The 25,497-nt window shown below is 39.1% G+C and overlaps 1 protein-coding gene across 1 annotated transcript in view; it reads left to right on the forward strand.

Moving 5' to 3' along the window:
* CRYBG3 (crystallin beta-gamma domain containing 3) overlaps positions 1–25,497 on the forward strand; it is a 94,102-nt gene that overhangs the window by 21,789 nt on the left and 46,816 nt on the right. The window contains exons 3-4 of the mRNA XM_062574267.1: positions 6,441–6,874; positions 19,887–24,783. Of these exons, the coding sequence (XP_062430251.1) occupies positions 6,441–6,874; positions 19,887–24,783 (5,331 nt within the window). The remainder of the gene's footprint in view (positions 1–6,440; positions 6,875–19,886; positions 24,784–25,497) is intronic.

Genomic DNA, 25,497 nt, shown 5'->3' on the forward strand with positions numbered 1-25,497 from the left:
GATAGAAAACACAGCAGTATAAAAAAGGCCAAAGACTTAGAGGTTCAAAGCATTGGTTATTCGTGAAGATAAAGAACTCACCTTAAAAAAAAAAAAAAAAACTCTGTTAATATTCGTTTACTTTTTCCAGCTGTTTAAAAGATGTTAAAAACTAAACAGTTTCTGAAAATAATGGAGATCCTTGTGTCAACCTCTTCACTGTTCTGACTCCCATCTTGAAGTCTTTGACAACTTGTTTTTTAAATCCGTCTCCCTCATGACATGACACTAGCAGCAGTACACTGTTAGAAATTCTCTGCTTATCATGTCTTTCACTATCTGATAGTACTTTTTCTTGAATTTTTCTTAATATGGAGAAAGTTTTTTTTTTTTAACCAAATCTTGTTTCTGATCTATGTCCTATAATTAGATTATTTTTAATCAGCTTTCCACCAGGAAATAAAGACTTAGAGTGTGTCATGTCTGCAGTTGTGTGAGAATTTAACATGCCTCAGTGTGTCCCAGTCATTGCAAAACAAGTGGGAGACTGCATCAAAGATGCTTTCCCTTCCTAGAAAAGAGAAATCTGCTGGAAGTCATACAGTAGCTACACACTGTGGTACTGTACTAACCTACCAGCAACTCAAGTTATTCTGGGGTGGATTTTGTTCAACATACCAAATTAGCTGAATTAGACTAAAATTCAATGTGGTGCTCAAAAATTGTTGAAGGAAATACAAGTGTCTTAGCTATGTTAAAAGGTCAAAGCTAAGGCTAGGAACTTTGTTAATTTTCCAGTGTTTGCAGTACTGATGCTTGAGTGTGCTACTTTGTATACCCAACACCTACTTTAATCCAAAATTCTGAAATTATTTCTATATGCTAGGGAACGGAAATTTTGAAGCAATGCGGTGAACTTTTCTCAAAGGAGGAAGTTGAGTTGTTGAGGTTAAATGACCTTTCAAAGGTCCATAATGTGAATCGGGAAGATTCCTAAAATCCTGATGGCATTCTGTCTTCTCTCACAACAATACCTCTAATAAGACACACTGGATAAAATGTACAAGCATATCCGTTCAATATACAGAATGTTCTTCACCATCAGCTTCCAGTGTAGTTAAATAAATAGTCTGTGAGAGCTCTTCATGCTGTTGTCTAGAATTTCTGCTTCATAACGAGTGTTCGTTCACGGTGAGTGAAATCTGAAATGTCTCGCTGCTGTGGCTGGAAGCTAATTCTTTGTTCACGGAGATCTACGTTTAATGCTGTTAATGTTTTCATTTCATTCACTTGTTAGGACAATAAAAGAGATTGTATTCTTGGCAGATTGACATAAACCCTGCCAAATGAGAACCTCTGGCAATTTGAACTTTTGCCACTGTGTTGCTGAGGGAAGGCAACCAGCAGAGCCGTTCTTTACAGCTTGTATTAACTACTGGGCAGGCCTGGCAAAGCAGTCCTTCCTCAGGGTGCTGCTGAGCCACCCTCTGGAGCTGTTCATGCCAGCAGCAAGCCCTCTGCCTGATTGCGTAGGTGTAGTTGCATTTTTGGGCGTATGTCTGTGTTATGGTCAGAAGTGGATTACAGTATGGAAAGCATACCTAGTCTACTGTTCAAGAAATTAGCTCAGATAGCAATCACGCTTGAGACATGACATCATGGGCTTGTCATCCCAGTCTGTGCTGCTGATGCTTCTCTGCAGTGGTTACTCAAGCAAGGTGAGACCACCCCCTCCCACTGCACAATAGATGCAACTTCAGTTACTATTGCTGTCTCTTCAGTCACCTGATTTAAGTCATAATCTTGTTTTATGCTCTGCTGAGTTTCCCCTTTGCACTAGTCTGGTTGCCTACAGGGTTACAGGACTGCCAAGTAATTCCAGTTGGAAGGGACTCCGGGACGTTGTCCAGTCCAACCTTCTGCTGAAAGCAGGGTCAACCATGAAGTCAAAGCAGGTTACTCAAGGCTTGCTCAGGAAAATTTTAAGTAACAAATGGCTAAAGAAATAGAAGCTAATTCTAAGAGATTTATGAAGTGTATTGGAAGCAGGAGCACTCTAGAAAGACGGTAACATGGCAGGAAAGCTTAATTCTCTCTTCACATCAGAAGGATCTCAAAGAAGATCTGAGACTCTTTTACCCAAGAGCTATTTTTTTGTGTGGGGTAAATCTGAGAAACTGTTCAGGTTGCTGTGACACTGGAAGAGAGGGTGTTGTGTGTGTGTGTGTTTTAATGATGAGATGAAGCATAACTAATACTAGGATCAGCAGAACTCCTCTAGTACTCTAAATATCAGACTGCTCAAGTACTGAACTGTGGCACCGATGCAACCTCTCTGTCAAGATGAGCTAAAGCCCTGGCTGTTGGAAACAGTGGGATACGCTGAGGAAGGAATCACTTTACCATACACAAACGCCCTGCTCCCTTTCCTTTTTCCAAACACATACGCCCTTTACAAACACCTACACCCTGCTCTCTTTCATTTTTTCCAAAGCATTTGCTGGTGCCTTTCCTCAGAGACAGTCTCGGAGAGAAGCATGGGAAATAGTAAGTGCAAGCTATCTTGATACCGCCTTGTTGCATTACCTTTAGACTGCTACGTTTTTCAGATGCTTGTGCTTGAAGGCTCCTGCTCTGTTAAAGGCTTACTGGGTTGTTACTGGATCATGTGCTTTAGTCTCATTTATTTGAATATGTCATTTTCTTAAAATACATACCTTAACATCTGGAGCAAGAACAGGATTTTTTTGTTGGTGGTGGTTTCTATAATGCCTAAAGAATGCTTTGAACTGGGGGTTGGGACATTTTTGTACAAATGATGAAGCACCAATAGCTGAGGCTGTCTTCTGTAGCAAAAACAAAGTGGAGCAGTGGATAAAATCTATATGAAAAGTAGGATTGATTATATTAAAGGGAGGAAAGAAGGTTTTGCATAGCTTCTGTGTTGGGATTTAATAGCTACATGTATCTGAAAGAAAGCATAGTGTAAATGTTCTTCAGGGTTTTTTTTATGCAAGGCATTATGGTTAAAGCTATGGAAGGATCCTTTCATATTAAAACTTGCTGTTCTTTTGATTTACCAAAAGTTAAGTATGGAAAGGGAGATTAAAGAGAAAGGAAAGACTAAATAGATTGGTGTTTCTGGAAACAGAGACTACAAAACAGCTTTTCATGCAGGACATGAATTATGCTTGTAAATAACACTGTCTTTACAGGCTTTCTATCTCAGAACTGCTATGGAAGAATATCACATGTAGAGATTAACTGTGATTGAAGTTCCAGTTCTAATAAGAAGTTAAAAAAGAAAAGAAAAAAAAAGAAAGCACTAGTTACAGAATATGAATCTCTTATTAAAAAAAAAAAAAAAAAAAAAAAGAAATGGAGGAATGAAGATGAGATGATATTAAATTGTTATACTAAACATAATACTTTTTTTTGCAGTTAATGCATTTAGCTGTTGGATTCCTGGGTATTGTAGTAATTAATGTAGCTTATAGTAATTAATATAAATGTCCATCATCTAGAATAGCTATATTTGCAGAATATTATATTTGCAGAAAGCTATGTACTTTCCTGCACTGAAATGTTCTTTGAAATCTAAAGCTGACAATTTATGTAAATGATATTGACCACAGAACAAGGGAGAACTACCCTTCCTCCCTTAAAGTTGAATCAAAAACCGGTATTAAACAATGATGAGATATTAATCAAGGGAGGAAACTATGACAGTAGAACTTTCTGAAGTTGTGAAGTATGTCATTCATACATTATCAAACTTCAGGAATTAAATTTTATTCTTGTTTCTATTTTATATTTCTTTATGTAAAGGACTTAGTTTCTACAAGATGAACTTAATTGTTCAAGACATTCATCCCAGGTTTGCATGCTACTTGGATAATTTGTCTAATGCTAAAGATACCAGCGCTAGAATATTCCCTTAAGCTGCACTGGCTACTGCTTCGTTTCCAGGGATAGGTTGGGTTACAGTAGATTGTAAAATGATGAATCCCTGAATACTACAAGGATCACTGCATCCATTTGTGATACCTCTGCAATTCATTAGTGCAGTACATGGGGAAACAGGTAGGATTTGTTGCAGGTGGGGTGAAGAAAGGGCTTGGAACACCTTCAGAAGTACACTAGATGTTTAACGTGGTTAAAGTTAAGCACTTTATGTGAAGAAAAGTAGTACAGGTTATATGGATTACTGAAGCAGAAATTAGTGTCATTCCATTTCTATCCTAACACAAACAATTCCATTTTCAACACAGCTGAGGAAGAAAAGCATGCTACCAATCTAATCACTTAATATCAAGCAGTTGCATCTACTCTTTGTATGAAAAAGATGACAAAATATTGCTTGAAGACTAAAGACTTCTGTCCCAATATTGCTAAATATTGTTTGCATATTTTTAAGAAAATTGTGTTCCCCCAAAATATGAAAGGTGTGCGTCAACACGCTCTTTTCATCGTTAGCATGACCCTTGTATAGAGTGTTAACATAAAATGTGCAGTAGGCTTATTTGTTGCTTGAAACAAATATATCTTCAATTTGAGATAGGATTAATGAGCTAATGAAAGTAGCAACTTGGTGCTTGGATAGGATGCATAGGCATTATCCAGTTTGCAACAGTTACACTTAAAATTACTCTTACCCAAAGATATTGACACAACCACAATTTTTGCAGGACCTTTTATTCATGTTCTCCCTTACCACTTCTGTTGAGCAGAATTGATTTCATCTAAGAAAATGTGGGCTAATTTTATTCTATTTTAATAAATTGTTTTGAAACAGGAACCAAAATGACAAGTATAGTAATATAATGATAGCCTAGGCCACTATGCATATGGCACCTAAAATGAAGGGTGAGAATGTAGAAAACTTTGGGCAGGGGGAAGGTCTCCAGAAAATTTGGCTCAGGGGAGAAAAAGCATTTGCAGAGTGTGAAGCAAATATATATATATATATATATATATATATATATATATACACATATATATTAATATATGGTCTTTGTGAAGCTGGACAGTGAAATTGCATCATCTTTTTGAGCAGGTGGGTTTGGCAGAAGTAGCATGAGCTTGGGCAGTAGCTCATGGATCTGTAAGAGAAGCTGCAGACAGGGAAATTCAAGGGTATAAACTGATGGGGACTAGAGCTTGCTTTACCTGTGTGAGTAGATGCTTAGATGAGTTGAAGGAAGAAGTGAAAAGGTGGTTTAAAAGAGGTGAAGCCCTGCATTAGAATTAGTTGTTTTCACAGTGGGCTAACAGTTGATACAGAGTTCAGAAGGTTTTGGGTAGAGGGGAACTAACGTGTAGGACTTCGACTCTGTGGCAAACTTTGCAGTTGGATGTAAAAATAGCTGTGCAATTATCTGTGGAGTTGAAGGAAAGCTGGCCAAGGGGGCAACGTTGTGTTGATAGGGACTGTGGAAGAGACTAATCTTTGTTATGTGGATTTAGTTTTTTTAGCCAAATTCTTTTCTTGATGTCTTTTTCTTTCTTTTTTTCTTTTTCTTTCTTTTTTTCTTTTTCTTTTTTTTTTTGAAGGGCGCATGTTCTATTTGTGTCTTGCTACAGCATATTTGTACATTTTGCAAGCTGTAAACTGTATTCATCTTGCAAGCGTGTGTAGATTAGTTCTGTGAATCTAGGCTTTTAGAGTCTGAAATACTTTACAGTATGCCTGAACTAGTCCCAGAGTATAACCTGAAAGAATAAGAGTCTAAGTCTGTCTGTCAGTTTGTGAAATTCCTTCTACTCGCTCAGCACGCAGTAGGACCAGAGAGTGTCCTTGCAGGCGAGCGATAACTAATTCCAAGCAGTAAGAAAAGTTGAAAGTTGCAGGTACAATAAATGAATCGACTGCCGATGTGCTTACATGTCAGTGTACTATTTCCCTTGTGTGATCTTTCAAGAAAGAACTGTTGAAAGTGACTGGAGTTTTTTGTTTTTTTTTTTTTAATTAAGTTCTGGTTTAGGCCTGGTGTCCTAATCTCCTTGTGGCTGAACATACTTGTGAGTAAATAATACTGAATGTGTGCTTGTGTTAAATAAGAAAGAGAAACCCTGTGCTTGCTTGTAATACCATTGAGTGAAATATTGCTCCTTGCTTCCACTTTTTTTTTTCCTACAAGCTGAAGTGATTGTTGTTCTCCTGTCCCACAGTGCTTAACTTCCATAGCAGCTGCTCAGCAAATCTTCTAGCCTTTTTTTTTTTTTTTTTTTTTTTTTGTAGAATAGGGACGTTTTTGATACATAAAGGCAGATTCTCATCTCAAAGCGAGTACAGAAGTTTCTCTCAAGAAGAGAGTACAGGAGTTTGATCAAAACTCTAATAAATGTTCATTTAAACTACAGATCTGCAGAAAGGAATGCAGTACATAGGAGCAAATTAAGGAGTTCAGGAACATATGAAAATGAGACTCATGTTTTTTATCTACTTGTATTTATTTTAGGTTTGTCAAAATGAGGAGAACCACCATTCCACAGAAGAACTTAGCAATTCTGAAATCCATGAGGACTTAAAAAAAGCTAATAGTCTTCCTAGTTTGACACCTGGAACCAAAACAGCAGATAAAGACAAGCAACCCAGAGAAGGTTTTTTTCAGTTTCTTGGAAGCTTATTTAATATTGCCTCAAAATCTTCTTTGGTAGAATCTAAACCATCTACCTTCCAAGATGTACCCAGCAGATGTGAAAAGGATTTACAGAACAGAAATACCATTGTGGAAGATAAACATCTGAAGAATCTGAAAACTGAAGAGTCTGTCTGCTCTACAGCTAGAATAAAAGAGGATTCTGTAAGTAAAGATGACACCATCTTAAACAACATTGGGAAAGATACCTCCCAGGATCTACAAGACCGGAAACAATGTGCAGAAGTGCTAAAGTAAGTTTTATAATTCAATATTAAATATCTCAGTGCGTGTGTGTGTGTCTGTGTGCAGAGCTATACACTGAGTACTTCTGAGTATATGGCAGATGACTGTCATTTCTAAGGATGATTTGGGATGTCCATGACTTGACCTTGTGGAGAACTCTGGTAGTGACTACCTTAAAGGAATGTCGAGAAGCCAACTGCAACAAATGTAATTTTAATGAGGTTTTTCTAGAACACTCCTGACCATGCATAGAGCTGGTATAGTTCCATTCTAAGTGTTAAGAAAGGAAAGATATGACATTCAGAAATACATCCGCTACTGTAGACTTATGAAAAGAAGTACAAGGAGAGTTTAGTTCCTTCCACACTGTGGGCTAAATAAAGGTCAGAATTTTTTACTGCCTTTTTAAATCTCGTTAGTTCTATATTTTTACTTCTGCCAATTAGAGTTCTGCATTTTTAAATCATCTTTCATGGTTCATTTGACTTGATGTTTTTTGCTTCTGCATTTTACTTCTCTTTGTTCTTTGGACTTTTTTTGTCATCTAAAGAAGGTTATAAAAATACCCAATTAGCCTAAATATGGTACATCCTTAACAGTCCTGTAATATTTCCAAAAAACTTTTCTGAAAATTTGGTGCCAAGGGCTTTAATGTATGTTTGAGAGTAAAAAAGCTATTAAAAAAAAAAACAAAAAAACAAAAAAAACAAAAAAAACCCCTATACATTAACTATTTCAGTTTAGTATTTATAGTATTAAAACACTATATATTAAAAAATCTCTCTAGCCACAATATAAATATAGATAATATTATTCCAAAAGTATTTGTAGCTGTTACGTTGAGTATTTGGGTATATGTGGGCCAGAGTAGCTTAAGTATGGTGTGTATGCCTATGATTATCTGTCTAGTTTTTGGAATCTAAGATTCCCAGAGTAGCTGCTTAATGAATTTTTCTTCCATATCAAGGGTGTCCCCAGCGTTATGTCCCTGTTACCCAGTGGACTGATGATTTTGGGCATCTGTTCTTCAGCTTTATATTATAAAGGCTGAGACTGTGGTGGTCAGGATTTGAAAAAGGGACATAGCATCTATTCAGGTGAACCTAAACCAATACTGCTAGCATGAAAATTGGCTGTATTTTCACCAAAAATACTGCACCCTTTGTAATACCCTTTATAATTTATAACAGTAATGGCTGTGTGTTCTTTTCAGTACATTTTGGTTTTTGGTAGCATGGTTGACCAGCTTTTATTAAGAATTCTTACTGTAGTAGCACATATCTGACCATCACTTTTTGAAACTCTGTGTTGCAGCCTAGGGCTGCTTCATTGATCCAAGGTATAAGGAATTTTCTTTTTCTTTTGGGTGCTACCTGGAGAGACCTAGAATGCATTATGTTATTCAATAGAGATAAAATTATATTATTCAGTATAGTCTGTTCACCAGTACATCTAGTTCCTGAACAAACTGTGTATTTCTTAAAACCAGTTTGACAGGTTGACTTGCTCCATCAGTCTCTCGCTGCTGTTTGCCGTTTCTGCTGTGTACTCTGGAAACGTACAGTCAGGCTGCTTGCCATTACGCCAGGGGCTGTGCACTATATAATAAAATGCAGTTCTTGACTCAAAAGAGCTCTAGTCAAAAAAGGCAATAGACATTAACAGGATTTTTTTTTCCTTTTTCCTACACTCTGTGTGGTCTCTTCCATATCATATCTCAGCATACTTTCTCCTTCATTTTCTTCAGTGTTTGCTCTTTTTCCACACTGTCCGCCACCCTTTTGATTATATTACTGAGCTTACAATGGTAATGTGTCTTCTGTCCAATCTCTTTTCTTACACTTTTCCCCAAGAAAGTTAGTCTGTTTATATGCTGTACTTTTCTAAGCCACCTTCCTGCCTATTCAGTTGAATATGAATCTTGGGGATTCAACTGAAGGCCCAATACGTATGAGCTAAACGTGGCAATCAGAGCCTGCAAAGGCTGAGTGGATGAGAAAAGGAAGTCTTCTTTTCTCCCCATCTGCTGGACGGTGGCTTGCTTTGTTTTTGTTTTTTTGTTTTGTTTTTGTTTTTTTACAGTTCTGTGAACAGAAGCGTTGGTACCTTTTTTTCATTTTGTACCAATGCATTTGAGTAGGTCTTGAGCAGTAACTGATAAGATGCTGGGCAGTCTATATGCACACTTGCAAAAGTCAGATTATTTTAGCCTTCATTTGTTCACATGAGTTCTTCTTCAGAACAGTATGGGTTAATCATGTATTGGGAAAAAAAGCTTGCAGACTTCAAAAGGTAAGGGTATTAGCTCAGTAAAGCAATCTTCTTACTTTGTGCAAGGAGTTCGTGAGTTATTTTAGTTCTGTTTAAAATCAAAGTTGCAGTAAGCGTTTTCAATTGACTGTATTTTAATGTTGTCCTGTATTGTTAGATAACATAGGCCAAAAAATGCAGATTTTTGTCTGTATAATTTTCCTGTCTCCTAGTCGGGCAATTATATATGTCTATATTACTGGTTTGGAGATGGGAGTGATTTGGTCTGTACATGAAGTGGAATTTTTCTATAGAAACTGACTTCTTTAAATGGAAGAGTTTGGGCTTTTTTTTTGTTGTAGATATTGTGAAATTAGGCAAACATTAAAACAGATGTTTTGCTTTTAAACTAGTTCTTAGAAGTACAATATACACGCTGTCCTTTTTGGCTCAATATTCTGAAGTTAGACAATCTCTGTGCAACTTTTACTTATGTTTCTCTCTACCTGAATATGCAATGTGAATTCTGTTTTGAAGCAATTAGTGAAGAGGAATTAAAAGGATAAATTGAGGCTAAGGTTCCTACTGTTTACTTTTTTAGAAGTTTAAATCAAGGATACATTTTTTTTCTTCTATAGAAATGATCATGGCATCTTTGTTCTCCTTTAGTTTATAAAAGTTTAAAGGATTTAGAGCAATTTTCCTGTTAAGTACTAACTTCTTTACTAAATAGTAACTAACTGATTTGGCATAGCTGAACTATGAAAGCACTTCTGATTGCAGACAATTGATTAGGTAGTTTTGCAGAAAGTACTGAGTAGTTAGGCTGCTGGGTGCTAAATCACATGAAATACAATGGGAAAACAGGTGTAGCACGAAGAAACAGGATGGTCAGTGGACACTATGAAGGGAAAGGATGGTGTGAATATGGTCTCCAGCTAATCTCTTGAGGATGGGGTCCCAAAAGAGACATGAGGCATGATGTTAGTGATTTGTGTATATTCAAATGCACTATAGATGCCATTGTTTATTTTGTTGTGATTTTTAGCGTTTAATATAGACACAAGCTGAAGCATATGATTTTACAAATCTAATAGCACTGCAAATGTGTATTACTAGTCTTATAACTGTTTCTTTTGTCATGTGGGACATTCTGAATAAATTTCAATTAATTCTAAACTACTATTAAATATTAAATTAGAGCTTATCTGCGGTAGAAAAGAGGTTGCAAAGGTAAGTGAAAGAGGGAAAATTGTTAGATTGCATAATCCCCATTAGAGTTGTTCCAAAAAAACCCACAAACCTTTCAGAATTAAACACCTACCAAATGGTCTCAATTTATACCCAGGCAATTTTTATTAACTTTATATGCTTAAAGCAATATTTTGAAAAATACAGGGAAATCAGACTGCTCTGACCTGTAGTCTGAGGTTAATTCTGCCCTCTGTGGGAAGCCTGGCTTTTGGAAAAGACTCAAATTTCCAGGCCTTGAGCCAAGGAAAGAGGAATCCATGAGCTCAGCCTGTGGAGTATGTGTTTATGAGGGAGAAAGGTGTAAGCCACCATCACCCCAACTGGCTGATTCAGGGAGGTAATCATACCTTAAGGGGTTCTGGTCCTTTAATCCAGACAGTGGTAAGTGGTAAAGGAGGAGCACAGAGGACAAAACCATGATAAATTGGACGAAGTCTTTGGGCAATAATTACTGTGGGCAGCAGTAGAATAATTGCAGCGCTGAAAACGGGTGAGGAGGGTTGAGATGGTTAAGTCTCAAGTTACTGTATCTATTTGGTTTCCATTTTTCTGGGATGGGTGAAGATTTCCTCTCTGTTGAAAGGCAAAGCAAACGGCAAAGCAAACAAGCAATTGGGCTGGTGCTGTTCTGTAAAGTGTTAATGATAGAGGGGGGAGGTAGGTGAAATACAGTGGTAAATGCATAACATTTAGTCGACTGTAAGTGGGAAAAATGCAAAGTAAGTTAATGGCTACGAACTGTAGAAAAATCTCATACTTGCACGAGATTGATTGTAAGCTTGTGTAGAGTAGTCCCTAATGGCTGAGGGCAAGTATAAAAGTGAAAAGTTTAGTTTTGGCCTTTGCACTGCTCCCTAATGACATTAAAAGCCAGCCTTCAGTTGTTGAAATAAGCTTTAAAAGTAAAACCAATTGGGGGTGGGGGGACAGTAGGGGTGCACTTGGCTTGCTTAATTTCTCACCACTGTCAGTCCCAGCGAGAGAGATCAAGGGTTCATACTGTACGCATCAAATATGAAGTGTAGTCTTGCCTCCATTAACTCTCTTTCCCATAATAATAAATCTCTTTCACTTATACTATGTGACTTTTCACTAACAAGCAACAATTTGGCTTTGCCGTTGAGGCCGGTTCCCCAATACTCTTGGAAGCAGGCTTCCTGCAGTACGTACCTGCTGCGTTCTCAAGAATACCATTCATGGGAGTAGGCGCTGTACAGGCGATTGGGAATAACTGCAACAATTTGTGTCCTTTTGCCTTTTTTTTCCAGAAAAAAAGATTGTATGAGTAATGACCCAGAGTGTTTCTGTTGGCTGCTTGCCATTTGCTTATCTTTTATTGCATTTTTTCTTTTTTTTTGTGACGTTCAGTAACAATAAGTGGATGCTGTGCATAATAAAATGCTTAACAATTGCATTTTGAAACTCTATGGTTTTTTTTGAGTTCAGCAAAAAAAATCTTATTATGTGGTTTGTTGAACATGATTGATGAGATGAAAATCAAAGTTGTACCCACTCTAAATGTTTTGATTATAAAATCCTGACTACTGGTTAAGTTGCTAATACCCAAATTTGACAAACTATTTAAGTTCTCGCCTTTTCCCTGAAACTAATAGACAGCCAATAGTCAAAATACTTTATCGAATATTCTATCAGTCTATAAAACCAGTAGAAGTTAAGATAAGAATAGTGGGTATTTGAGTTGGTTATTATGAAGAAAAGCTGTTGTTTTCAGTACTAAATTTTTGTATGACTTGAATTTTCCTATGTTTTATTTATAAAAAGATTTGGTATAGTATCATTTTACTATTGATCAGTAAGATGTTTTGAGAGGCAAAGCAAGCGTGGATTTTATGCAAAACTAGAAAACTTTATAGACTGCTTAAATGGAATATGAGGAGAGTGTAATATATATACAACCAATGTGAATACATAAACTAATACACAAACTAGTCCTCTAGATAAAAAGCATTTTAATATAATAAATACTTTTCAACTACTGATTAATTCTTTTTGGTTATAAGCCTTATGGACTTGGAGATGAGAAAGAACTCGCAGCCCCACAACTGCAAAGGGTTCTTAATTGTGACTGGAAGGCAAAAGACAATGATTTCAAGAGCAGATGTTCAAAAACAGTTTGCTTTACACATTGCACCCTCCCATGAGCCAGGGCCTCACAATAGTTTAGCTAGAGCACTGCAAGCTATTTCATTCAAAAAGAGGGGTAGCCTTGAAGAGAGGCAAATTGCAGATCATTTATAGATCTATTGAGTTATCAGTTTTTTATGCAAGGATTTTGCAGATTTTAGAGTCTAGAAAACTCATTGCTGCAAATCTAATTGCATAGTACTTCTCATCTAAATCCAGCAAAATCATGTCCTTTTATTTTTTTCCTTTAGAAATGAAGATGATAAAATCTTTTAGACTTTTATAATTCCAGTTAACACATTTATTTTAGAGTTTTTCATTTACCTTTGCATTACTGATCAGATGCAGATTCATGGTGATACACAAATACTGCCATTAACTTGTCTGATAACTTACATATTTTGTTTTTTAGCTCCGTTGGTAGTGACAGGGTTCATCTTTCTCGATAGATCCCTTTGGCAGAGAATCAAGACTAAATGAACAGAAATTAAATCACTTAATTCTAAGTGATGGTCTTTCCACGTAATTCCTGAGAAATATTGTAGCAGAGTGGGGAAGTTCACGCTGCATTTGTCTGAATTGCACCTGTCCTGTGATCAGAGCCATGTCCTGCTCTGTAGTTGCCTGCGCAGAACCAATTTTACAGAGAGGACCTGAATATTTTAAACCATGAGGGTACACGCGGCATAGCAGTGTCTGTGCCTCTTTGAAAGTATCTGTTGGATGATAAGAAGATAATGTGAGTGCTGCTTTGATTACGTCTGCTGTAGTAATGCATACGTAAGGATTCCCGTTGTATGCATACATAGTTATAGATAGAGACATGTATTTAGTAGTATACAGCCTGTCAGAGATCGGAGAGACGTCTGCTTCACTTAGTGACGCGTTGGCATGTGAGTGGCCCCGGGAAGCACCGGGGCAGCTGTGCTGACCCCGGGTGATCCTGCCGGCTGGTGCCCTGCAAGCGTGCCAAGCACGGTGGTTTTAACCTGGATCAGTTACTTTTAGCCCGAATCAATTCCCTGATGCAGCTGGCTGCGCGGACACCTGAATGACACCAGGAGCAGCGGGGGTTAGAGGTGCTCATCTTGGGATGGGGACATGGGGAGGGAGGAGAGGGATGTGGAGATTTCTCTTTTGCTGGAATTTCTGGCTTCTGCCTTTCTTAACTGACCATGAAAATGCAGCACTGCTCTGTTGCTGGTGCTTGACTGGGCAGACAATCATTGCCTGCTGCCCCTCTCAAGGGCAGAAACTATGTGGGTGGAGCTCTACCTTTCTAGGGCAGCTAAATATACCTCAAAATGGATTTTAAAGGCTGTCTCTGGGAAAGATCAGACTAGTGACATCCTAGTTCCTGTGGTGAATTGTGGATGGAGGCCTTGGGCAGTGATCAGAGGGGTATACCTAAACTTCCATGCAAAGGTTTAGTGCTAGGTCTGATAGCAGAAGGATTAATAATATGTCAAATAACAACAGAAGGCTCACTCTTAAACCTTTTCTTCCAGATATACGTATATACATACCTCGATTTGAACAAGCTACCCTTTAACGCTACTCACAAACATTCAGAATTTGACCAGAGCTAAAGCCTTTGTGAATCAACTAAGAGTTTGTTAAGATAAATGGTGTTGTATTAAGCAACACATTCTCAAAGTAGAATTAATCTGGGGAATCTGCTGTAGGAAAGAAACAGGCCTAGGCCTGCCTGCTGGAGAAGCTACCTGCCCATCGCTGGGACGTGGGCCAAAGGGAAGGTTCTTGCTGGCACCAAAGCAAAGATTTTTATATTTTTGAACGATAAGAATAATTAATAACAAATGCATGATGCAAAATTGAGCTAAATTAATTAAACTGAAAATTAATTAACTGGGTTATTTTTTCTGCTGAATTATTTTTATTATGATATTCAACTGTGCAATGTAGTATTGAATTAATAGAGAATGGTTCTCAGAAACAACATTTTACGGGGCCATTTTAAGTTAAAGAGTTCTTTGCATTTGCAGTATAATTGTTCAGATGGCCTGGGCCGTTATCTGTCAATAATGGCTTAATCTTCACACCTTCGTCTTTAGTGTTGTTGCAGTGGCAAGTAGCGACCACAGCGACCTGGTGTTACTGATGCCCTGTTTAAGTAGACTGCGGGAATAAGCAATCATTTTTTGCTGCTGCTGCAGATTAACTGCGACACCTGAGTAATGCCCAGCTGCAGTTGCTAGTATAATCTCCTTTTGATCCATCTGCCTAACTCCTGTTAGGATCAGTGTGTGTGAAAGGGAGAGTTCACTCTTTGTTTCAAGCATCCTAGGGTCAAAACTCTGTTGTTTCTTTAACATATCCAAAGCTACAGTCTTGCTTGAGCGTACAGGGATGTCCGAGCTTTAATTCTTCATTATGTATGAGCAGAGGCTGAGGACTGGGTCAAGAAGGGAAAGCTAAGGAGTGATGACCTTGCTGTCCTCCGCTATCTCGTGGGAGGGCTTAGCAGAGATGGAGGCAGAATCCTCTCAGAAATGCCCACTGACAGAATGAGAGGCAACAGGCACAAGCTGGAAAGTGAGATATTCTGATATTGGGAAACATGTTTTCCTGCTGAGGGAAGTCAAACATGGGGGCAGGTACCCAGAGAGGCTGTGGAGCTCCTGTCCTTGGGGATGCTCAGAACTGGGCAGGATGAGGCCTTGAGCACCCTGAGCTGCTTGGCCCCACTCTGAGCAGGGGAGTTGAACTGGATGACCCACAGTCCCTTCCAGCCTGTATTATGCTATGATCCTGTGTCTAAAGATGAGACCATCTCACAAGGTAGCTTTATGCCATCCAGATTCTGAATGTGATTTGCTTTCTGTTGGTTTTAAAAGTATCTTGGGTTCCTCCAGTATTCATCAACTGTGAGCTAGCAGACAGCAACATATGACTGTGCTTGTCACCCACCTCCTGCTCCCCAGAAAAGGCAGGTAACAGGTATTTGAGCACCTGGCTATCTTAGTGTCTGCTGGGAGTGATCCCTGATTCTTAGTGTTGATCTTGGTTTTGCAGCTGCTGGAGGGAGGAAAGCCTTGATCTGTATTATGTCCCTTCAGAATCAAGAATACAATTGCTTTCCCAGACATGGAAGATAATCAAGAGATAGTATCATGAAGAGCAAGGGGAAGGGAATGTTTTCTTTCCTTTTCCAGGGCCACAGAGATGATCTTTGCTGCAAAATCTACTGTGTGCAAATCACTGTGTCTGTTTCAGAAGGTCAGAAGTTTGGTTTGAGCAATGCAAAGTCCCAGCACGTTAGTTCTTTCAAACTTCAAGCTATCCACTCTGGCTAAGAAATCATTTTCTTTGATCTAAGTCATATTTGGCAACTTTTTAGTTAGTCCACAGTGGCTTGCATTTTTTTCCCCATTTATGAAGACCTGACATGACTGCAGAAAGCAGCTATCTGAATAAGTGGGTTTCAAACAGAAGATATTTCAAAGCAAGCAACTTTAAGATAGCTCTTTCCAGACAAAGGATCTTAACATAATAAAAAAAAGATGAAAATTGTCTGTTAAATATGCAGTTGGGAAAAACTAAGTGGAAAAAATTAAAATAATAAACAATAACATCATAAACATTTTAAAATAGGGAAGGATAGACAGGAACCACAAAAGACATACTGATTTAGAACAGTGGTTTTCAGCCTGTAGTCTGCAGCTCTCTCTGGTCCCTGAACTATTTCTGAGCGATCTGTGGAAGGAGATCAGGCAAAATGTGTTCATGTGCGCTTGAGAAAGTTAAAGACTCCTGGGCTGGAGAGAACACAGCTAGAAGAGTGAAGTGTGTGAAGAAAAATGGCCACTGCGTACCTTGGGAGAGCCAAGTGTTGCGTGCTGCAGAAGCAACCAAGCCCACCTTTGCAGGAGCTGTGCACTCCTGCTTACACAGAGCTCAGTGCAAGCTAGGAAGCCCAAAAGCAGGCAGTCGTGGTGGGTGTCGGGGCTTTCTAGCGTGGGTGCCGTACTGTGCGAATGCAGTTGTGCTACCCAGGGGTCTGCGATGCTGCATCCGTGTAGCGTATTGTCATGCTATGTGATCCTCCTGGGTCTACTTGAAAATAATGTAGGGATGTCTACAATCCGCTTTATCATATGGTATAAATGTGGAGATTGGAAGGGTCACCATCTTGATAAATTAACCTTGAAAAAGAATGCAAATAATGGTAGGCTGTGTGGATGCATTGAGAGAAGGCCTTCAAAGGAGTGAGATTTCTCCTGCTTCAGGGCTTCAAACACTAACAAACTTGTTTTATGATTAATGCCCCTTTTTGTGTAAGTTACACAGATGTCTGTCACATGAGATGTGTCAGAAGATGACCTCCTCTTCTCCTGGACTTAGCCCTCTCTGAACTTTTTAGTTCATAGGTTTTTCTCTTCTGGAATAGAAGAAATCACTACAAGCACCCACTCTTGGCAAATTTAAAATAATTTGTGTTGACATCCTCTCTTGTTGCTGTCAAGCTGTCTTTTGTGAAACTGAATTTGGGCTTTATAAGGAGTTGAATAGCCTCCCATGAGGAAGGGAAAGAAGAAATCTCCCAGTATTTGAAATATGGGGCAGAGCTACACACTAGTTAATCAGGCTTTCATCTGTATCCTCACATGAACTGTAAAGAAAATTTTGTCCAAAGAATCTCTAAGGTAAGTTCTGAAATGACGCAGTCTTTTGATGATCGGAGGTGAATTGTTACTTCAAATATCTATGAAACAAGTCTCTAGTGACATTTTTAAGATTTTGTATGGCACAGCCTGGAGAAGGAAGTATAAACTTCTAAATGTGTTTCGTAAGACTTGCAGCAAGATTTAGAGCAAGCCGATTGAGTTCAGCTGTAGCGTAGGAACAAGAGTTTTCATTTTTTAAACATCTTGTTACTGCCTGTGAGTTGTTCAGATTGCAGACATCTCCACGCGCTCTAGAAAGGGACACGCTGGGAATAAGAGGCCTGCTGGCGAAAGCATTATACAATATTCTGAGCAGCAGATTCTTGGTCGAAGGTCAGTAGATCCCTCGACTGCCATGTCTGCAGGGGAGAAGTCGCTTCCTTTTTTTAAAAAAAAAAAAATCTTGGTAGAGACAGGCCTGTAGGATGGCAGAGCTGCATGGTTGGAGACGCGGACCGAGCGCAGCTGCACGACGAGGCTTGCTCCTGGGATAAGCCGTTACTGGCGTACCGTGACTAATTGCTGAAGAAAGTAGCGTCCTCCGGGAAAAAATAGCATCAGGTTTGTGAGCGGAGGAATCGAGGCGATGCAGGGTTCGTTTGGGGAAAAGAGGAACATTCGGGGCAAAGAGGAAGGAGGGGTGTAGTGAAGCCGAGCTTTGTGAAGGGGAAAGAGACTGCGCAAAGGGAGGAGTCACCGATCTCTGAGTGAGAGCATCAGGCAGCACAAGCGACGGTCTCTGCCACGGCAGCTTTGGCCCTCGTCACTGCTAGAAAACCAGGGCAGGGTTGGAGGGCTCGGGAGGATTAATGCCTCGGCCTTTAACCTCAGGAGACTGGAGTTTTAAATTCTTGCTTGGCTTGCAAATTGGGCTGAATAAGACCAAAATTGGCATCTTCTCGCTTGTTAGGCTCATAAAAACACAGAGGTCCTTCCTTCCCCATCTTCTGCTAAGCCGTTCTGCTGGCTCTGCAGCTAGCTGCAGATGCTGCTAGTCAGGTTCGAGTTTGTGCACAGAGGTAGGGTTTGATGGCAAGGGAATATAGTGTGCCATAGAACTCGACCAGTCCTTCCTTCCTCTAGGATTTTTAGGATCTCTGGAGCTTTGAAAAGTGTTTTTCCCAATGTAGACAAAAGTTTTCTGTGAAAAAGAAGAAAATAATCTAATTTCATTTAAAAATACATATTTATTTTCCTCCCTCTTGGTCCAAGTTGTTTTCTCCCAGTCAGAAATGTGTATGTTTGAAGAGATGTGGATCCTGAAGAGAGCAACTTAAACAAGTGATATGTGTGATGTTTAGCAACTACTGCTGTTGGTATCTCTGGAAACCAAAATAATGGTATAGAAAGACTAAATGTAGGCAAATGAAAATGCATGGGAGACATGGTGTTTATACATGGCTTTCCTGGTTCTTCTATAACTTAATATACCTAGCTTATAAATTCTATTTTGAGATATTGCTGTAGCCTTCATCAGGGCAAAAGTATGACTGGCAGAGTAAAATGTGTATATAGATGCATGTTAATGTTATGGATATGAACGATTTTGCTTGCAGTTCAGTTGTTTTTTTTGTTTCTTTTGACTTCATCTCTATATCTATAGTAACTTTTCAGAAAAAGTGAACTAACTGTAAGCTACAAAGAACTTATACAAATGCTCTCAAATTACTTTTTGCCTATTGCAGTGCATTTATATTAAAAATCAAAATCTTGGCTAACTTTTTTTTTTTCCAAGGAGATCCTTCTGAAAGGAATATAACAATTGCCCAAAAAGATGAGCTGCTACTTCCAGCCAACAGTTTAGCAGACATAAAGTCAGACTGTAGAAGAATTGGAAAGGTTTTGTTCTTAGTTTAGGTGGGAACTAATGAAAAATTGAGTTTTTGCACAGTCTGAGCATCAGTGTTTCCCTAATGTGAAGAGTAGGAAAGGTAATGTTCACATTTATAGTGTCATTGCCCTGTTCTATTGAATATTCTTTAACCAAAAAAAATGGGGGGAAAGCATTAGAAAGGAAGGTAAGGATTTGTTATTTCTTTTAATTTTAAGAAAAAGAAAATTTTGCTCCTTTAAGAAAATTGAAAGATAGTGACAGGCTCCAAACTTCTGCTAACTACAATCAGAAAGAGCAGTGAAAGATCAGGAGAATGATTTTTCCATCAAGGTTCTTTTGTATATTAGTTTTTGCATTAGTTTTCTTTGTTATTAAATTTAAGACTGATGAATATCTTGATCTACCAATTCCTCCTCACATTTCTAGGCTTTTCGTTTTGGTATTTCTTCTAGCATTCAAACAGTTTTCTTTCTTACCTGATCTTCATTCACTATCTTTCCTTGGTACCTTATGATTCAGAAAGCGTGCCCCTGTTGTATGTTTTCTTTTCCTCATGTGTGCATTTCTTCTCCTACTCCTCTTGCTTATTACTGTGTTGAGAATCTAGGTAAAAATTCAAATATCATTTCTATATTTTTATGAACATTAGTACAGTAAAAAAATCAATATTAAAATATAGGCACATTTTGATAAGGTATAACGTCTTCATGAAAGTGTTTGTTTCTGTCTTTGCAAATGTTGACTTGCATGCTTGTTAAATTGTATTCAATCTACAGTTTGTGTTAACTTTTATTACTAGCACACTAACTTTAGATATTCTGTCTTTTGTTGATTATGATGATATTACAGGCAGATGCAACAGAAACCAGAATCACCTGCAGTTACTTATGCAACATATCGAGGTTCTGCAAGGATTAGGCAACTACTGAAGAACCAGTCAAAGATGGCTGAAAGAGGAGAAGAAAATACTGAGAACAGAAATGCTTCACTTGTCAGAGAGAACAGAGAAATCCAAACAACAGTGTCTTCAGAATCAGGACATTTATTAAAAGAAAATGGAGAAGATGAGGATAAAGATAATGAAGATGATGTCACAGTAAATTGTTCTACCACTAGAGAAGACCTGAAGAAGTCTGGTAAAGCTCAGCATTGCTTGGGTAGCAGTAAACATGAAATAACTGCAAATACTTCAGCTTCATCTGCTGATTCATCTAGCAAAGTCAACTTAAAACATGCACGAACTTTAGTTACAACAAGAGTGAAGAGAACACATTCACTAGATTCATTATTGTCATCTAGGAGGAGTAGTGAGATACTGATCAATCCCACTTGCCAGAGTACCAATTCCATTACAATGAGTCCTGCAAGTTGTTTGGTAGAGGAGGAAGTGGGAATGCTGGGAGAGTCAGAAGCTCAGTTTCAGACAGATGAAAATGCTGCTTTTAATATCAATAAAGAAATTCATTGTAGCAAAGCATCTAATAAGGAATCTGCAAAAAAAGTGCAGAATGATAGTTTACATTCACCCAAATCAAAAAGCAAGACAGTAAATGAAGAACTACAGCTGAGAAAGGGAGAATATTGCTGTAATCATCGAACAGGGAGTCCTTCAGAGCTAGCATTGGATGTCCAGATGCTTCATTCCAATGCCACTGCATTTCAACAGCATACAGATAGTGCAAATAAAGATAGCCATCCTAGAAAAAGTGATGCACAGAGAATTGTGGCAGCTGTAGGAAGTGAGCAAAATCCACAAAACTGTATTTCTGCTATGCTTTTGCCTTTTAATGAACAAATACCTACTTTGCTTAGCATACAGAACAAAGGAGACAAATGCAGAGCTACAGGTAATCCAGCTGCTTCAGTAGCATCTATTAAAAATGATGAAGTTACAGTCATGGACACGGAAAGCAGTAATGAAGAACTGAGTGAATTAGGGAAGACAATGCATGTACAAAATGATCACCAGTTAATCCTTGTGGACAATAATAAGGATACTAGTGCGGAACAGTTTGGTTTGCCTTCTCTAGAAACTGAAGGTGTTGAAGCAATGAAGGTTTTGTCTGAGTTTACAGTGAAAAATCTTGACAATGCATCATCTTGCATAAATGAGTGGGAAAGTCTGAAATCTAACTTTGGTGAGTTAATGCCTCCTCTCTCTGTTTCTTATGAATTGTCTTTTGAAACTGGAGACTATTGCTCAACTTCTCATCTTCCTAGTTCCGAATCTGAAAATAAAGCTACAAGGGAAAGAAAAGTCAGTTTAAAAGATGTGAGAGACACTATTTCTTCTCCTGATCATGAAGATGAGAAGAAAAAATCTCTTGAGCATGTAGAGATGAGCCTCTCAGGAAATTCACTTCCTGTCCATGAGCTTGGTGTTGTTTCCTTTAAAACTGTTCAAAACATTCCTGTCAAGACATCAGTTGCACCCGCAGAAGGTAACACAGCAAAGACTGTACCTTGGCCTTTAATCAGTATTGACAGGACAGATGATGCTATTGCTGCTGCTACTTCTAAAATGGAGAAGGCTGGTATGTCTGAGACTGCTCTTGTTCCTTCTCAATCTAAGGATTACGTCTCTGAATTTTCCTCTCATATTTCTAAGTCACAAGAAGAAATTCTAGAGGTTTCGCATCCTTCCATGATACATGGAAGGAAGCCCTTGACCAACCATTGCCCTTTTGTCTGTGAAAAAGATGTTGATGTAGACATCCTTACTGAATCTCGGCCTAGTATTGAAGATAAGGATATGAATATTTCTTCCAAAAATGAAAACAATAGTAAGCCTACAGTATCACCTACTGTATTTAATTCTTCATCTGACAACCATCAAAAAGCGCCTTCCTCCACTAACTCTGAAACTGGCAAAATTGCTAAATCATCTGCTGCTTCTGAACAGGACAGCCAGTCCAGCTGTATTTTTCCTGCTGCTGAGTCAAGAAGAATTATCCCTGAGGACAGAATGACCAGGATGCAGCTTTGCCCAGAAGACCCACGAGCTACATGCCCAGCCGTTTCTCTGGAATCTGACTACATCCAGCCTACTTCACCATCCAAGGAAACCTGCAAACTTTCTGTTTCTGCCCTTGAAACCCAGGAGAGCAATAATTCCCCTAATCCTAAACCCAATGATGGGGCAGAGTATGCCTCCACTGCACAAAAATCTGATGGCAGTGTATTGACAAAGAAAATACCATCTCCTGTCTGCACTTTGAAATCTTTGGAAATGGTCCCTGAGCCAGTCTGTACTGAGAATGTGAGCAAAAATACCGTGAAAGAGGTGACTCTCTATAATCATGTTCCTGCTATCTCAGAAATCTCTTGTAAAATTGGTAATCAGAAACTTACAGAATCAAAAGAGCTCTATTCTGATGAAATTTTGAAACATATGGATATACAAGGGCAAGAACATGCTAAATTCCAAGATGCTGCTCTCTTGTTTAAAAAAGCTGAGGAAATAGTGGAGTCAGTTTTACACTTAGCTCTAGAAGAAATAATAGCAAAACAAGCAGTTGGTGTCTGCCAGGTTTGTGGGAGTAAAGATAGTTTAATAAATCTGGATATTCTAAATGATCAGAAAACTGGAACTGTACAGCTAGAAGAAGAAGAAATCCAGTCAGCTGTGCAATCATTAAAGCAGTTTAATGAGAGCTATGCAGGAAGCTCATCTCCATTTAAAGAAAAGGCAACAGTTGATACAAATAATCAAGATGAACAGATTCCCCTTTACATCTCTGATAAAATTGACCTACATAGTTCACTGGCATTGAAAGCAAGAGAAATAATTGATGAAGTTATTTACTCAGCCAAACAAAAACTGACATCCAATCAGTGGCAAGGCAGTGAGAGCAGAAAGGCTTCTGAAAAGCTTGAGCCTGACCCTAAGGCTGAAACCCCAAAGATTTTAAACTCGGATATTAAGTCATCTGCCAAAATACATGAATTAAACAAAGAAACAACAGAGAAGGTAGAGGCTCAGAATGTGACTATAAGCACTGAAAAAGCAGATTATTCAGACCTTCCTTTGCTTCTAAATAGTATGGAAAATAACATACATGGGCTAGAAGGAGGTGAAATGGTACCAAGAAATGTATTTACATGTCAAAAAAATGGATTTCTACCTACTGGCAGTTTAGCAAAGCCAGAATCTGACCTTATGATAGTAGCAGAAGAGAGACATACTAAAAAGGTGTATGAAAACATGACTGCCACAGAGACATGTGGTAAAGCTAAAGTATCAGGAACCAGTAGCAAATCTGATGTGTCTTTACATTTAATAAATAGAAATATTGCTGTGGCTGAAGAGGTGTTTCTGCCATTATACTTCAAAGATTCGTGCAATAGTACAAATACGCCAGAATGCACGTTGCAGCCAACTGTAAACGTTAATGTGTCATCTTCTGTGAATGGTGAAGAAAATATCAGCATGCAGAGTGAACCTAAAGACAAAAGCAGTCCTCACGGTTGTCTGGAAAGCAGTGCAGAGAAAAGTTTATATGAGCACCGTGAAAGGGAGGCTGCAGAAGAAGTATCTGCACAAGTAAGAGCAACCTTAGAAGATTTGGAGGCAGAGAATAAAGACGAATTAGCCAATGGAGCAAGTGTGATAACACAGGTTGATATTGGATTAAATACACAGTTCATTGCATCTGAATTGCCAGCTATTGGAGAGGTCAGTGAGGGGGAAAATTACTTCAACACAGTCTTTGCCCAAAATACTGAGACTCTAGAACAGGTACAAATGAAGGATGGTGACATGCAAACAGATGGTTATCTTGAAGAAGATGGCCTGGACTGCAGCAATGACATGGAGGAATCAGCAAATCATTTGGCCTTTTCTCCACCAATTGAACAGGGGGAAAATAGTTCTTTTACTATAATTTATGAAGGTACCCTTCAAACTGAGAACAAATCTGTGTCCACTGACGAGATGCAGACTAGCTCTCTCTCTTCTTATCTGCCACTCGATAATACAGATCATTTTCTAATGCATAAAAGAACAATGAATAGACATGAACCAACCTATCCTTATGAAAGGGATAACAAATTGAATGAACCAATGGAGAGCCATAGCTCGGAGTCATTTCTGAACGTGGAGGCTAAGCGCTATAGAATATATCCTTTTTCACTGTCTCCAATTTATGAAGATGACAGCTCCCAAGAAGACCTGTTATCCACAGATGTGTCACCAGAATGCCATCCTAGCGGACTATCTAAAGATAACACTGACCATTCTTCTGTGCTGTCCCTTCTTCAGTCAGTTTCTGAGCGTTTGCAGTTTACTACTCAGCTTAGTGAAGAGGAGGAGGAAGTAGAAGAGGAGGAGGAGGAGGAATCATTTTATGAAGAAAATACTCTTGGTGCTGACAGAGAAGAAGAATGTGTTTCCAGTCAGTGGACAGGGAATTTAAAAACCACCTCTCAAACAAATGACCAAAATAGGTCTTTGTATCCTAAACAAACACCTTTTCTTTTAAAAGAACAACAGAACTCTATGGAGCAGCCAGAACTGCTTCCAGATGCTACTTCTCCCGGTCAAACACATTCTAAGCCAGTTTCACAGAAAGTTGATGCTGCTGTAAAACGTTCTTCTACAAGTGTGTATTACCAATATTTGCAATCTGCCAGAAATTACTCCTCTGAGAAGGGAGCCAGATTTGGAAGCATTCTGCCGGATATGTTGCAGCCAAAGAGTCGTTGGTCCCAAGATTATGCCTTGCCAAAATTGGGAGAGTTGTCAGCGGTAAGATGTCGTGTTACACAATCCTAAAATTGGTAAGGTTGGAAGGGACCTCTGGAGATACCTAGTCCACCCCCCCACCCTGCTCAAGCAGGGTCACCTCAAGCATGTTAGACAGGGTTGCATCCAGGCAGGCTTTGAATATCCCCAGAGGAGGACACTCCACAACCTCTCTGGTCAGCCTGTGCCAGTGCTCTGTCACTCTCACAGGGAAGAAATTCCCCGTCACGGTCAGGCGGAACTTCCTGTGGTTCAGTTTTGCCCATTGCCTCTTGTCCTGTCACATGGGACAACCGAAAAGAGTTTGTCCCCATCCCCTTGACACCCTCCCTTCAGGTACTTATACACGTTGATAAGATCCCCCCTCAGTCTTCTCTTCTCCAGGCTGAAGAGGTCCAGCTCTCGCAGCTTTTCCTCATGGGGCAGATGCTCCAGCCCTCGGATCATCCTCGTGGCCCTCCGCTGGACTCTCTCCAGTAGCTCCATGTCTCTCTTGTCCTGGGGAGCCCAGAACTGGACGCAGTACTCGAGATGAGGCCTCCCCAGGGCTGAGTAGAGGGGCAGGATCGCCTCCCTTGACCTGCTGGCAACACTCTTCCTAATGCCCCCCTACGATACCATTGGCCTTCCTGGCCTCAAGGGCACATTGCTGGCTCACGGTCAATTTGTATTAATAATCCAAGTGATTAGTCCAGGTTCAAAGTGACCATCCCCCTT

This window comes from Rhea pennata, chromosome 1 (genome assembly GCF_028389875.1).
Source record: "Rhea pennata isolate bPtePen1 chromosome 1, bPtePen1.pri, whole genome shotgun sequence".
Classification (NCBI taxonomy): domain Eukaryota; kingdom Metazoa; phylum Chordata; class Aves; order Rheiformes; family Rheidae; genus Rhea; species Rhea pennata.